A 12,092-nucleotide genomic window follows, 5' to 3' on the forward strand; every position below is an offset into this window, starting at 1 on the left:
CCATTGCACTCCAGCCTGGGTGACAGAGAGAGACTCCGTCTCAACAAATGAAAAATAAGTTTAAAAATACCCATGAAGTCTCTGGCAATGAAAGAAGGATTCTTGAATGAGACAGAGGGGTTTCAATGAAGGAGGGGAAAAGGAGAATATTCCAGTTTAGGTAGGAGGCAAGAGAGAAGATAGAAGGATACATTCGCAAGAGTGATTTTCTGTTTGGGGAAAATGGGTTCGGCATGTGCAAAATCACCCTGAACTTGCTTAGAAGTCACATGAAAGCAGACTCACATCAGGGTTTGGGTGTGAGAGTAATTCTGGTTATAGATTACAGAGGCATCATCGCTAACCCCATCAGATGTTATCTTACATGTAGGAAAAGGCCAAAACTCGGGTCATTTATCTATTAAGGAATGTAGCGACTCAGGCAGGAGACGGGATGGAAGAGGGAGAGGGGCGTGTACTCTGTCCTGTCCTTCAAAGCTTCTTTTCAAAGAGCGAAAGAGCTGCCCGCGGTAAGTGTCAGGGGCATTGTGAAATGTTGCTGGCAAGCAGAAGTGAGAAAACACGACTTCTTATGTTTGCTGCTTTGTTTTGCAGTAGGGAACTTTGAAAACTAAGCTGATAAATTTAAACAAGATGGCGTTCAGAAGGCAGTCATCAGGCAGCTTAAGCGACGAAGTGACGTGAAATACTTTCAGAGAGAGTGAGGGTGGAGCCTGTTGAGGACACAGCCCAGGAGGCCAGACAGGAGACTGCTACCAATGACCCAGACACAGGTGATGGGATTGGAATAAGAAAACAATCACAACAGATATTCTCCAACACCTTCCTGATTTGAGGCTTTTTGCTGGGTACTAGGAATAGAAGATGAATAAGGCTGGATGAATTATCTTCAAGGAGCTTGCAGTCTACTGAAGAAGACAGAGATAGGTGTGTAAAGTGTTTAAAGATAGCAGGATAGCAACCATAAGACAAATATTTATATGAAATAAAGGAACAAGTAACAGCTGGGATAGGAAGTTGGGGAGGACTTCACAGAGGCATAGCAGTGGAGAGGAATGTGATAGACAGTGTGTGATGGGTCATTGACTGGGCCTGGGGACAGATGGGACTTGGTAGTTAAAGGAGAAGGAAGAGCTGAAGCTGGCCATGGAAGCAGAAATAGACACATTTTGAAGGCAGACCCCCCAAGATACGGGGCAGGGACTGTCCTTCCCAGGTATGAAGGAAAGGTCTGGCAGCTCCAAGTTTTCTAGCTTAGGGAACCTAGAGAATGGTGATGCTATGGACAAAATAAGATAATGATAATAATAATCAGTAATGGTGGCCAGGCACAGTGGCTCATACCTGTAATCCCAACACTTTAGGAGGCAGGGGTGGGAGGATTGCTTGAGGCTAGGAGTTCGAGACCAGCCTGGACAACATAGCAAGACCCCATCTCTAAAAAAAATGTGTTTGACTGGGAGTGCTGTCTCATGCCTATAATCCCAGCACTTTGGGAGGCCGAGGTGGAGTTCAAGACCAGCCTGGCCAACATAATGAAACCCCATCTCTACTAAACATAAAAAAACAAAATAGCCGGATATGGTGGTGGGTGCCTGTAATCTCAGCTACTCGGGAGGCTGAGGCAGAGAATTGCTTGAACCCAGGAGGCGGAGGTTGCAGTGAGCCGAGATTGTACCACTACACTCCAGCCTGGGCGACAGAGCGAAACTCCATCTCAAAAAAAAAAAATGGTTTTAATGATTATGAATACTTTTTACATGTCAGGCTCTGTTAATCATCATCATAAACACATGGGAATTGCTGTTGTTATTATTCTCATTTTGTGGAGAAGAACTGAAACATAGAGAAGAGGTAGCAAAGTTATACTGCAAATACAGGTCTGCCTTCTTTTTTTTTTTTTTTTTTGAGATGGAGTCTCGCTCTGTCACCCAGGCTGGAGTGCAGTGGCACAATCTCGGCTCACTGCAAACTCTGCCTCCTGGGTTCACGCCATTCTCCTGCCTCAGCCTCCTGAGTAGCTGGGACTACAGGCACCTGCCACCACGCCCGGCTACTTTTTTGTATTTTTAGTAGAGATGGGGTTTGACCGCATTAGCCAGTCAGCCTGAATCTCCTGACCTTGTGATCCGCCCGCCACGGCCTCCCAAAGTGCCGGGATTACAGGCGTGAGCCACCGCACCCAGCTACAGGTCTGCCTTCTTGGACCCTATACTGAGCTGCCTGAAGAAGTCTGCATGCAGTAAAATGATGCATCTGAAATAATTTCAAATAACAACAAGGTTTTGTAAACTACTTTTGCTTTAGCCCCAAGACACTTTCCCATGGTGGTGACTTCTTGTGAATCCCCAGTAAATAAAAATCTCCAAATGCTGACAAATGAAGAGAGGTTCATTGTGATTGCTCAGCATGACGCTTCGACGGAGTGAGACAGGCCTCTAGTAGTTAGTAGTCACGCTTCACAGGCTTCTGTGAGAGCTTCTCACAGCTGAGCCTCTGGCCAAGCGTGTGAGAAGGGCAAGATGAGACATGCAGAGACTCTGGGGCCCCCTGCTCCCCTAGAGCTCATGAAAGAAATAAGCAGAGCAGCTCCTCAACCTACATGAGATCATATTTAGTACAATTGAAACCCAGGTGAGTAATACTCAGCATAGGTTAGCATTTGAGCTATTTCCTGCCCGCATGGAAATTACGCTTAGGAAAAACTGTTGAATGATGCTGTAAGATACCTCATTTTGTGATATTATTCATTTCTATTTGGAAACAATGACTCAAACAATTCTGAACATAGGGTCAGCATGGTGGCTGGTGGTTGCTATCATGGAGGAACCTTTTCCAGCGTTATTCTTGGTCTCAGCTTTATCAGGGTACAGAAGAGACTGCAGGTAGTTAATGTACTTGATCGCAGCTCTGAGGGTTTCCACTTTGCTGAGTCGCTTCTCCAAATACTCCTCTGGCAGATGATGACGGAGCTGGGCGTAGCCTTCATTGACACATTTCACGCGCTGCCGTTCCCGCTCATTCCTTTTCCGGATGAAGGCCGGCCCGTAGGAGTACTCACACCTTCCGTAATTTGGGTAGGGCATCGGGAAAGAGAAGGGGCAGGGTTCACCGTAATTTCCCAGGATGAGGGAGTCACTGGGAAAAGGCAGCAGTGGCAGCTCCTCAGAGTAAGGGGATGGCACCGGGGCCTCCGGGTGCAGGTGGAAAGTGACCATGGGCTCCAGATAGAAGGACCTGGTCAGTGGCAAGCGGGCAGAATCGGGGAAGATAGGAAGTTTGTCAGGCAGACAGGAGTTGCCTCTGTTGTCCATCATTTCCTCTTTAACCTGCAAACATAACAAAATTTATCAATGTGGTCAGATAGAAAGAGAGCAGATATGATCTACTTTCTTGGAGATCAATGTTTTGTTGTGTTGTATTGTATTGTGTTGTATTTTTCGAGATGGAGTCTTGCTCTGTCGCCCAGCCTGGAGTGCAGTGGCGCGATCACGGCTCACTGCAACTTCCGCCTCCTGGGTTCAAGCAATTCTCCTGCCTCAGCCTCCTGAGTAACTGGGATTACAGGCATCCGCCACCGTGCCCAGTTAATTTTTGTATTTTTAGTAGAGACGGGGTTTCACCATGTTGGCCAGGATGGTCTTGATCTCTTGACCTTGTGATCCACCCGTCTCCGCCTCCCAAAATGCTGGGATTACAGGCGTGAGCCACCACGCCCAGCCAGAGATCAATGTTTTAAAGACTTTTCTGCTTTGATGACCAGTTTCTGAGCTCATGTGGACAATGAGATGGTGTTATAATATTCTGTGTAGTAAGAGGATGTTTGATGGTACACAGAAACAGTACTAAATAACATTGAATCGCCTTATGAGAAAGTTATTCTCCTTCAATTCTCTTTCAGTCCTTGTGGTTATAAAGATACAACCTTAGTCTGCTGAGAATGTGTCTTCCACACCACACCACTAGAATTCTTTTTTTTTTTTTTTTTTTTTTTTTGAGACACAGTCTGGCTCTGTCGCCCAGGCTGGAGTGCAGTGGTGCAGATGATGGCTCACTAGAGCCTTAACCTCCCAGGTGCAAGCAATCCTCCTGCCTCAGCCACCTGAGTAGCTGGGAGCATAGGCGGGCATCACCACAGCTGGCTAAGTTTTGAATGTTTTTGTAGAGACAGGGTCTTGCCATGTTGCCCAGGCTGGTCTCAAACTCCTGAGCTCAAGCAACCCACCTGCCTCGGCCTCCCCAAGTGCTGGGATTATACACAGGAAGCTACCACACCTGGCCTAGAATGCTTTCTAATCCTTCTAAGATCAAAGCTTTCAACAAGCAATAACATCTCATTAGAATTCAGTGTCTTTACTAACGTCTGTTTATTGTGAGTTCTGGTGATTTATGGTAGTGATATAAAGTTCCTTTTTTTGTTTTTTGAGACAGAGTCTTGCATTGTTGCCTGGGCTAGAGTGCAGTGGCATGATCTTGGCTCACTGCAACCTCTGCCCCGGGTTCAAGTGATTCTCCTGCTTCAGCCTCCCAAGTAGCTGGTATTGCAGGTGACTGCCACCACGCCCAGATAATTTTTTTGTATTTTTAGTAGAGATGGGGGTTTCATTATGTTGGCCATGCTGGTCTCAAACTCCTGACCTCATGATCCACCCACCTCAGCCTCCCAAAGTGCTGGGATTATAGGTGTGAGCCACCATGCCCGACCATAAAGTTCGTCTTAAAATTAAATCTACTTGAGTAAGAAAACGTGATTTGATTTAAAGATAAAGAGTGAGTAAATAATAGTACAGGTGGAACAAAGATGTAATAGTGATTGCGAAGACGTGCAAATAAAAAAAAGTGTAGGAAACGCTAAAACACCACAATATTCAAATATATGCAAGGGAAATTATGAACTAGTTAATGATCATGCAACCTCAGAGGCATAGCTTTCTTAAAGAATACCTGATGTGCTAGAGGCAAAACTGAAAATACAAATAAAAAAGGAATAATTTGCTCTTAAATGTTCATTATGGTACTCCTTTAGGTGAGAAACTTCCCCTACACATTTAAAACATAGTCAATTTACACATTTTTACGTATGTAGAACTGTAAATATATTGAGTAAAATGCAGCTATGTTTAGGTTTTTAAAATTTTTATTTATTTTATATTTTTATTTTTAGAGGCAGTGTCTTATTCTGTCACCCAGACTGGAGTGCAGCGATGTGATCATGGCTTACTGCAGCCTCAAACTGCTGGGTTCAAGTGGTCCTCCTGCCTTCTGAGTAGCTAGGACAGCAGATGTGCACCACCATGTCTGGCCTTTTTTTTTTTTTTTTTTTTTTTTTTTTTTGTAGAGATGGGGTCTTGCCTTGATGCCCAGGCTGATCTTAAACCTCCTCCTAGCTTCAAGTAATCCTCCTACGTCAGCCTCCCACAGCACTGGGGTTACAGGCATGAGCCACTTCACCCAGCCTATAATTAAGTTTTGTTGGTTTTGTGTGTGTGTGTGTGTTTTTGCAGAACTCAAGGACGAAGCAGTATAACCCAAGAGGTTCCATACCAACGCATTTCTTCTTTGTGAATAGGTCTATATCCTTCTCCTCTTTTAAACTACCATTACTTTTTGCCTTTGACCATAATCATGTAGCAACAGTAGATTTTACGGAGGCACTACAGTATAACCCGTTAACTGGGAGGCAGGGTAGTTCTGTAGGAAAAGAGTTTTTCTCTAAGAGGTAACACCCTCAGGTTTCAATATGGCCTTACTCCTTCTTAGCTATGTGTCCTTAGGCAAGTGTCTTAACCTCTCTGAGCTTTCGCTTTCCCCATGTCCAAATAAGCTACTAATTATTCTGCAGGGTGGTTGTGAGGATAAAGTGAAAAAAAATACAGTTGACCCTCCGTATTGGGGTCTGTGTATTCAACCAACTACGGGTGGAAAATATTCAGGGGGAAAAAAGGGATGGCAGCATGGGTACTAAATAAGTACTGACATTTGTTCTTGTCATTAGCCTCTAAATAATACAGTGTAACAACTATTTGTATAGAATGTACATTGTGTTAGGTATTATAAGTAATCCAGAGATGATTGATTTAAAGTGTTTGAGAGGGTGTGTGTAGGTTCCATGCAAGTGCTACATTATTTTCTACAAGGGAATTGGACCTCTGTGGATTTTGGTATCTGAGGGGAGTCCTGAACCCAACCCCCCAGGTACAGAGGGGTGACTGTGCCTATAATGCACCCAGCATTTACCTCTTTCCTTTCTTTAGAGATGAATGAATCTTTATGTAGTGTTCCTATCTAAACTGTACCTTATAGAAAACCTGGTTTATGTTTTCCTTAACACCGTAGAGTCACAACACTGATCTATCCTAAACACATGTGTTGAGAGATGAGGAACATACCTAAAATAGAGAAGGAAAAGCAGCTTGAAGTCTAATTGTGGGCCTCCATCAAAGAAGGAAATAAGGTGTTAATTTCTCAGCAGGTTGATTTTTCGGTATCTTTAGGAGTGAGGGGTTATTATCTGTGCTTGGCATACTACATGCACACACACACACACACACACACACCAGTCCTAATGTTTAGGGCAATATTAGATAATATTGGCACTTATTTCTCTACCTGAATACAGCAAAAACTCAGCAGGCTGCACTGTGTAGTGGGAGGAGCAGCCTCTAAGACCAGAATTCAAGTATGAAGGTCAGGGGACTAGGGAAACAGTAAGGGCAGCAGGGGTAGGGGTGCTGGGAGGGAGGAGTGGCCAAGGTTAAAGGGTTATAGTAAGTTGTGGTGAAAGAGACTGGAAAAGAAGTCAACGCCAGGAAAAGCTCTTCCTAAAAGGGACGGGGTTAGGGGATGAGATAAGTGGAATAGGTCCAATTAAAAATCAAAACAGAGGAACAGGAAATGAAAGATTCCAAATTACTGACCAAATGACCTAAGATAACTAACAAAACAAAAATCTCTGGAAAACTGAAAACTAGCCAGGATTCTGTCAAAAAGAAAAAGTTGCTGAGAGAAACAAGTTAGGAAATTCCCAAGCCAGGAATTCTAGAGGGTAAGAGAGAAAGAATGGGTATGGCAGAAGCTGCAAAATGGTGGCAAATGGGTGTGGAGCCTGTATTACTGCATTTCTGACAACAGCAGGGCCATATTGTTGCCTGTAGTTAAGAACTGGAGTTAACAGGCTACCAAAAAGTAAAGCAGATGTCATCAAACCTAACTATACAAAAATCATTCTGTTGGTGATGGTTTTACCCTAAAAGACCATTTAAACAATATCTTAAATCTTGACCCAGATGAAATCTGAGTAATTTGTATATGCCACAAGTAATTAAAACTTTCTAGGTTTTAACAATACTTTGCATAATTCTTGAAAAAGGAGCATGGTGTCTCTGGAGGCACATTGATGAGAAGTTTTTTCTGTTGAGCATTTCCAATAAGTTCACCAATCAGTGTACTAGCATTTAAACATGATCACCTTTTATTCAAAGAAGGTAATTTAAGACAATAAAGTTAAGAAAATGAAATAAAATGCAGCAACAAGGAGAATCAAGATAGAAAGCCTACTGGGGTCTGGATGTGTTTGTAGGAATTGAGTATAAGTTTTTAAAAGAAAGCAACACAGATTGGTAGCGCCAGGGCTCCATGGTTCCAGATATAGGCACAGCTAACAAACACACCTGTGATGGGAAAATCTGAGATTCTGCCTTAGAGGGTTTCTGGGAAATAAATGATGAGGTCTTAATGATAAAATCATAAGAGATTCTGGATACTCTGCTGAGCATAAAAGCTTCAAATTTCAGAGATATAAAAGATATGTAGCATGTAAAAAATAAAAAGCTACAACTGCCAATATAATTGAATTATGGAATGTTAGAGCTAGAAGGAAACTTAAAACTTCCTCATAGGTTATGATATGTTGCTAAGGTTACAAAGCCAATAGCAAAGCAGGGGCCAGAACCTAGTGTCCTGACTTCCAAATCAAAACTCCTTCTGCTCTTCTAGAGGATTTAACTGCCAGCAAAACCTGGATCTTCCATTATATGGAGAATATTGGTAGTTTAAGATAATGGAATAATCTGATAGCTGACAAAATTCAGTATTTATCAACTGTGCCTAGGCATGTTTTTATCCTTCCCCATGGGCCACTCTGGAGAAGAGTCTCTTACCTGAGTTTTGTCGTCAGGATGCTGTATTTTGGGCTGAGTTAGACTTAACCTGATTTATAGGTGATCATTTAATAACAATATACAAAACAGCTTACAGTTAAATAGAACTGCTCAGTTCTGGTTTGGCTGTTTTTCCTACCCAGCATGTAGATATGACAACAGATAACCATGCTAAATAGAATGGTGTGCTTACAAAACTGGATACTTGTAACAAATTCTTTTGCTTAAAGAATGTCCCCCATTCTTCTGGGTTATGTGATATTGTATCAAAATTATTTATGGAGCAATAGACTCATAATGTGCAAATATTGGTCAATATTCTTTTAGATAGAGATTAAGGCTAGAACTAAGAAGGTCAATATGAACTTATTTTCTTTACTTTTTATTTTTTTAAAGCCAGTCAAATTTAGCAGTGGGGACTTTAGTGACATGAATGTGGATGTTAAATTCTGATAGCCCAGTATCATAGGAACTAGCCAATACCTTTTTCTTAAATAGCTGTTTTATTTTTTCTTCTTAAGTATACTTTTATCTTTTTAAAAATGTAAATATTAGAAGCATTCCTTCTTTCCTTATTTATTTAGAGACAAGGTCTCACTCTCTAGCCCAGGCTGGAATGCAGTGGCATTACCACAGCTCATTGCAGCCTCCACCTCCCGAGCAGCTGGGACTATAGGTGTGAGCCAACCTGCCTGGCTAATTTTTGTATTTCTTGTAGAGATGAGGTCTTACTTTGTTGCCTCAATGGTCTTGAACTCCTGGGCTCAAGAAATCCCACCCAAAGTGCTGGGCTTATAGACCGCTGTGCTGTGCTGACTTTAATTTTTTTTTTTTTTGAAACAGAGTTTTGCTCTTTTGCCCAGGCTGGAGTGCAATGGTGTGATCTTGGCTTACTGCAGCCTCTGCCTCCAGGATCAAGTGATTCTCCCACCTCAGCCACCCAAGTAGCTGGAATTACAGGTGTGTACCACCGCACCGAGCTAATTTTGTATTTTTAATAGAGATGGGGTTTCCCCATGTTGGCCAGGCTGGTCTCAAACTCCTGACCTCAGGCGATCCGCCAACCTTGGCCTCCCAAAATGCTGAGATTACAGGTATGAGCCACTGCGCCCAGTCCCAACTTTAATTTTTAAAGCAGTTGTAGGTTCACAGAAAAATGAACACAAAGTAGAGCTAATTCTCATATACTCCCTGCCCCTATATGTGCATGGCCTCCTCTGCTATGAACATTCCACACCATTATGGTACTGTGTTAGAACTGATGAACCTGCATTGACACATTATCACCCAAAGTCCATAGTCTACATTAGGGCTCACCCTTGGTGTTATACATTTACATTCTGTGGGTTTTGACAAGTATATAATGACATGTATTCATCATTGTGATGTCACAGAATAGTTTCACTGCCTAAACATCCCGTGCTCTGCCTATTCATTCCTCCTTCTTCTCTAACCTCTTGCAACCACTGATATTTCTGTCTCCATGGTTTTGCCTTTTCTACAATGTCAGGTAGTTGGAATTATGCGTATAGCATTTTCTTTTTTTTTTTTTTCTTTTTTTTTTTTTTTTGAGACAGAGTCTTGCTCTGTCGCCCAGGCTGGAGTGCAGTGGCACAATCTCAGCTCACAGCAAGCTCTGCTGCCCGGGTTCACGCCATTCTCCTGCCTCAGCCTCCTGAGTAGCTGGGACTACAGGCGCCCACCACCACGCCTGGCTAATTTTTTTTTTTTTTAATTTTTAGTAGAGACAGGGTTTCACTGTGTCAGCCAGGATGGTCTCGATCTCCTGACCTCGCGATCCACCCGCCTCGGCCTCCCAAAGTGCTGGGATTCCAGGCGTGAGCCACCGTGCCCGGCCACATACAGCATATTCAGATTGGCTTCTTTCACTTAGTAGTGTGCATTTAAGGTTCTTCCATGTCTTCTCATGGCTTGAAAGCTCATTTCTTTTTAGCGCTGAGTATTCCATTGTCTGGATGTATCACAATTTGTTTATCCGTTCACCTACTAAAGGAAATCTTGGTTGCCTCCAAATTTTGGCACTTATGAATAAAGCTGCTATAAACATCTGCATGCAGGGTTTTGTGTGGACATAAGATTTCAACTTATTGGGTAATTATTGTGGAGCACAATTGCTGGATCATATAGTAAGGGTATGTTTAGTTTTGTAAGGTTGCTGTAACATTTTGCATTCCCACCTGCAATAAAAGTAAGTTCCTGTTGCTCTACATCCTTGAGAGCATTTGGTGTTATCAGTGTTCTAGATTTTGGTCATTCTAATAAGTGTGTGTTGGTATCCCATTGTTGTTTCAATTTGCATTTCCCTGATGACATATGATGTGGAACATCTTTTCATACGCTTATTTGCCATCTGTATCTCTTCTTTCATGAGGTGTCCAGGACTTTTGCCCATTTTTAAATCAAATTTTTTGTCCCTTATTGTTGAGTTTTAAGTGTTCTTTGTATATTTTAGATAGCTGTCCTTTATCAGATATGTCATCACCACCATCTAGATCTTCTCCTATGTTATCTTCTAAAAGTTTTGTAGTTTTGCATTTTACATGTAGGCCTATGATCTATTTTGAGTTAATTTTTGTGAAGGGTATAAGGTATGTATCTAGATTTATTTCTTTGCATGTGGATGTCCAGTTGTTCTAGCACCATTTGTTGAAAAGACTATCTTTTCTCCATTGTATTGCTTTTGCTCCTTTGTCAAAGATCAGTTGACTGTATTTATATGGGCCTATTTCTGGGTTCTCTGTCCTGTTCCACTGATCTTTTTTGCCAGTAGCATACTGTCATGATTACTGTAGTTCTATAGTAAGTCTCAAAGGTAGTGTTAGTTTTCTGAGTTTGTTGTTCTCCTTTAATATTGTGTTGGCTATTCTGTGTCTTTTGCCTTTTTATAACCTTTAGAATAAGTTTAATATACACAAAATAACTTTCTGGGATATTGATTGCGATTGCATTGAATCTATAGATCAAGTTGGAAAGAACCGCCATCTAAACAATATTGAGCCTTCCTATTAATGAACATGAAATATCTCTTCACTTATTTAGTTCTTTGGTTTGTTTAATCAGTTTTGCAATTGTCCTCACATAGATCTTATATATATTTTACTAGGTTTATACCTAAGTATTTCATTTTGGGGGTGCTACTATGAATGGTATTGTTTTTCATTTCAAATTCCACTGTTTGTGGCTGGTATGTAGGAAAATGATTGATATTTTTTAAGAGACAGGGTCTTGCTGTGTTGCCCAGGCTGGAGTGCAGTAGCTATTCATGCAGCGATCATAGCTCACTGCAGCCTCAAAACTCCTGGCTTCAAGCAATCCTCCTGCTTCAGCCTCCTGAGTAGCTGGGACTACAGATACTTGCCACTGCACCTGGTTTGATTGACTTTTGTATACTAACCTTGTATCCTGTAAGCCTTTATAATCACTTATTAGTTCTATTATTGCTGTTGTCAATTCTTCCGGGTTTTCTACGTAGACAATCATTGCATCAGTAAACAAAGATAGTTCTATTTCTTCCTTCCCAATATGTATACCTTTTGTTTCCTTTTCTTGTCTCATTGCATTGGCTAGGGCTTCCCGTACAATGTTGAAAAGGAATAGTAAGAGAAGACATCCTTGCCTTATTCCTGATCTTAGTGGGAAAGCTTCTAATTTCTCATTATTAAGTATATGATGTTAGCTGTGGTTTTTTTGTAAGCTCATTTCTTTCTTTATCTAATTGAAGTTCTCCTCTATTCCTAGTTTCCTGAGAATTTTTATCATGAATGGGGTTATTTTGTCAAATGCTTTTTCTGCTATTGATATTATCATGTGATTTTTCTTCTTTAGATGTGATGTTATTTTCAAATGTTGAACCAGCTTCGCATACCTAGGATAAATCCCACTTGGTCATGGTTGAACTTAAATCTTTTAGTA

The 12,092-nt window shown here is 41.6% G+C and overlaps 1 protein-coding gene across 1 annotated transcript; it reads right to left on the reverse strand.

Moving 5' to 3' along the window:
• Positions 1–2,352: 2,352 nt before the first annotated feature.
• Positions 2,353–3,516, reverse strand: ASCL3 (achaete-scute family bHLH transcription factor 3). The gene has a single exon (XM_021926107.2). The coding sequence runs from the start codon at positions 3,315–3,317 to the stop codon at positions 2,772–2,774; it is 546 nt and encodes a 181-aa protein (XP_021781799.1). The 5' UTR covers positions 3,318–3,516; the 3' UTR covers positions 2,353–2,771.
• Positions 3,517–12,092: the final 8,576 nt, after the last annotated feature.

This window comes from Papio anubis, chromosome 12, assembly GCF_008728515.1.
Source record: "Papio anubis isolate 15944 chromosome 12, Panubis1.0, whole genome shotgun sequence".
NCBI classification, from domain to species: Eukaryota; Metazoa; Chordata; class Mammalia; order Primates; family Cercopithecidae; genus Papio; species Papio anubis.

What these genes read in the sequence shown, in the direction of transcription:
- ASCL3 (XM_021926107.2), bottom strand. Translation starts at nt 3,317, where the DNA reads ATGATGGACAACAGAGGCAACTCCTGTCTGCCTGACAAACTTCCTATC.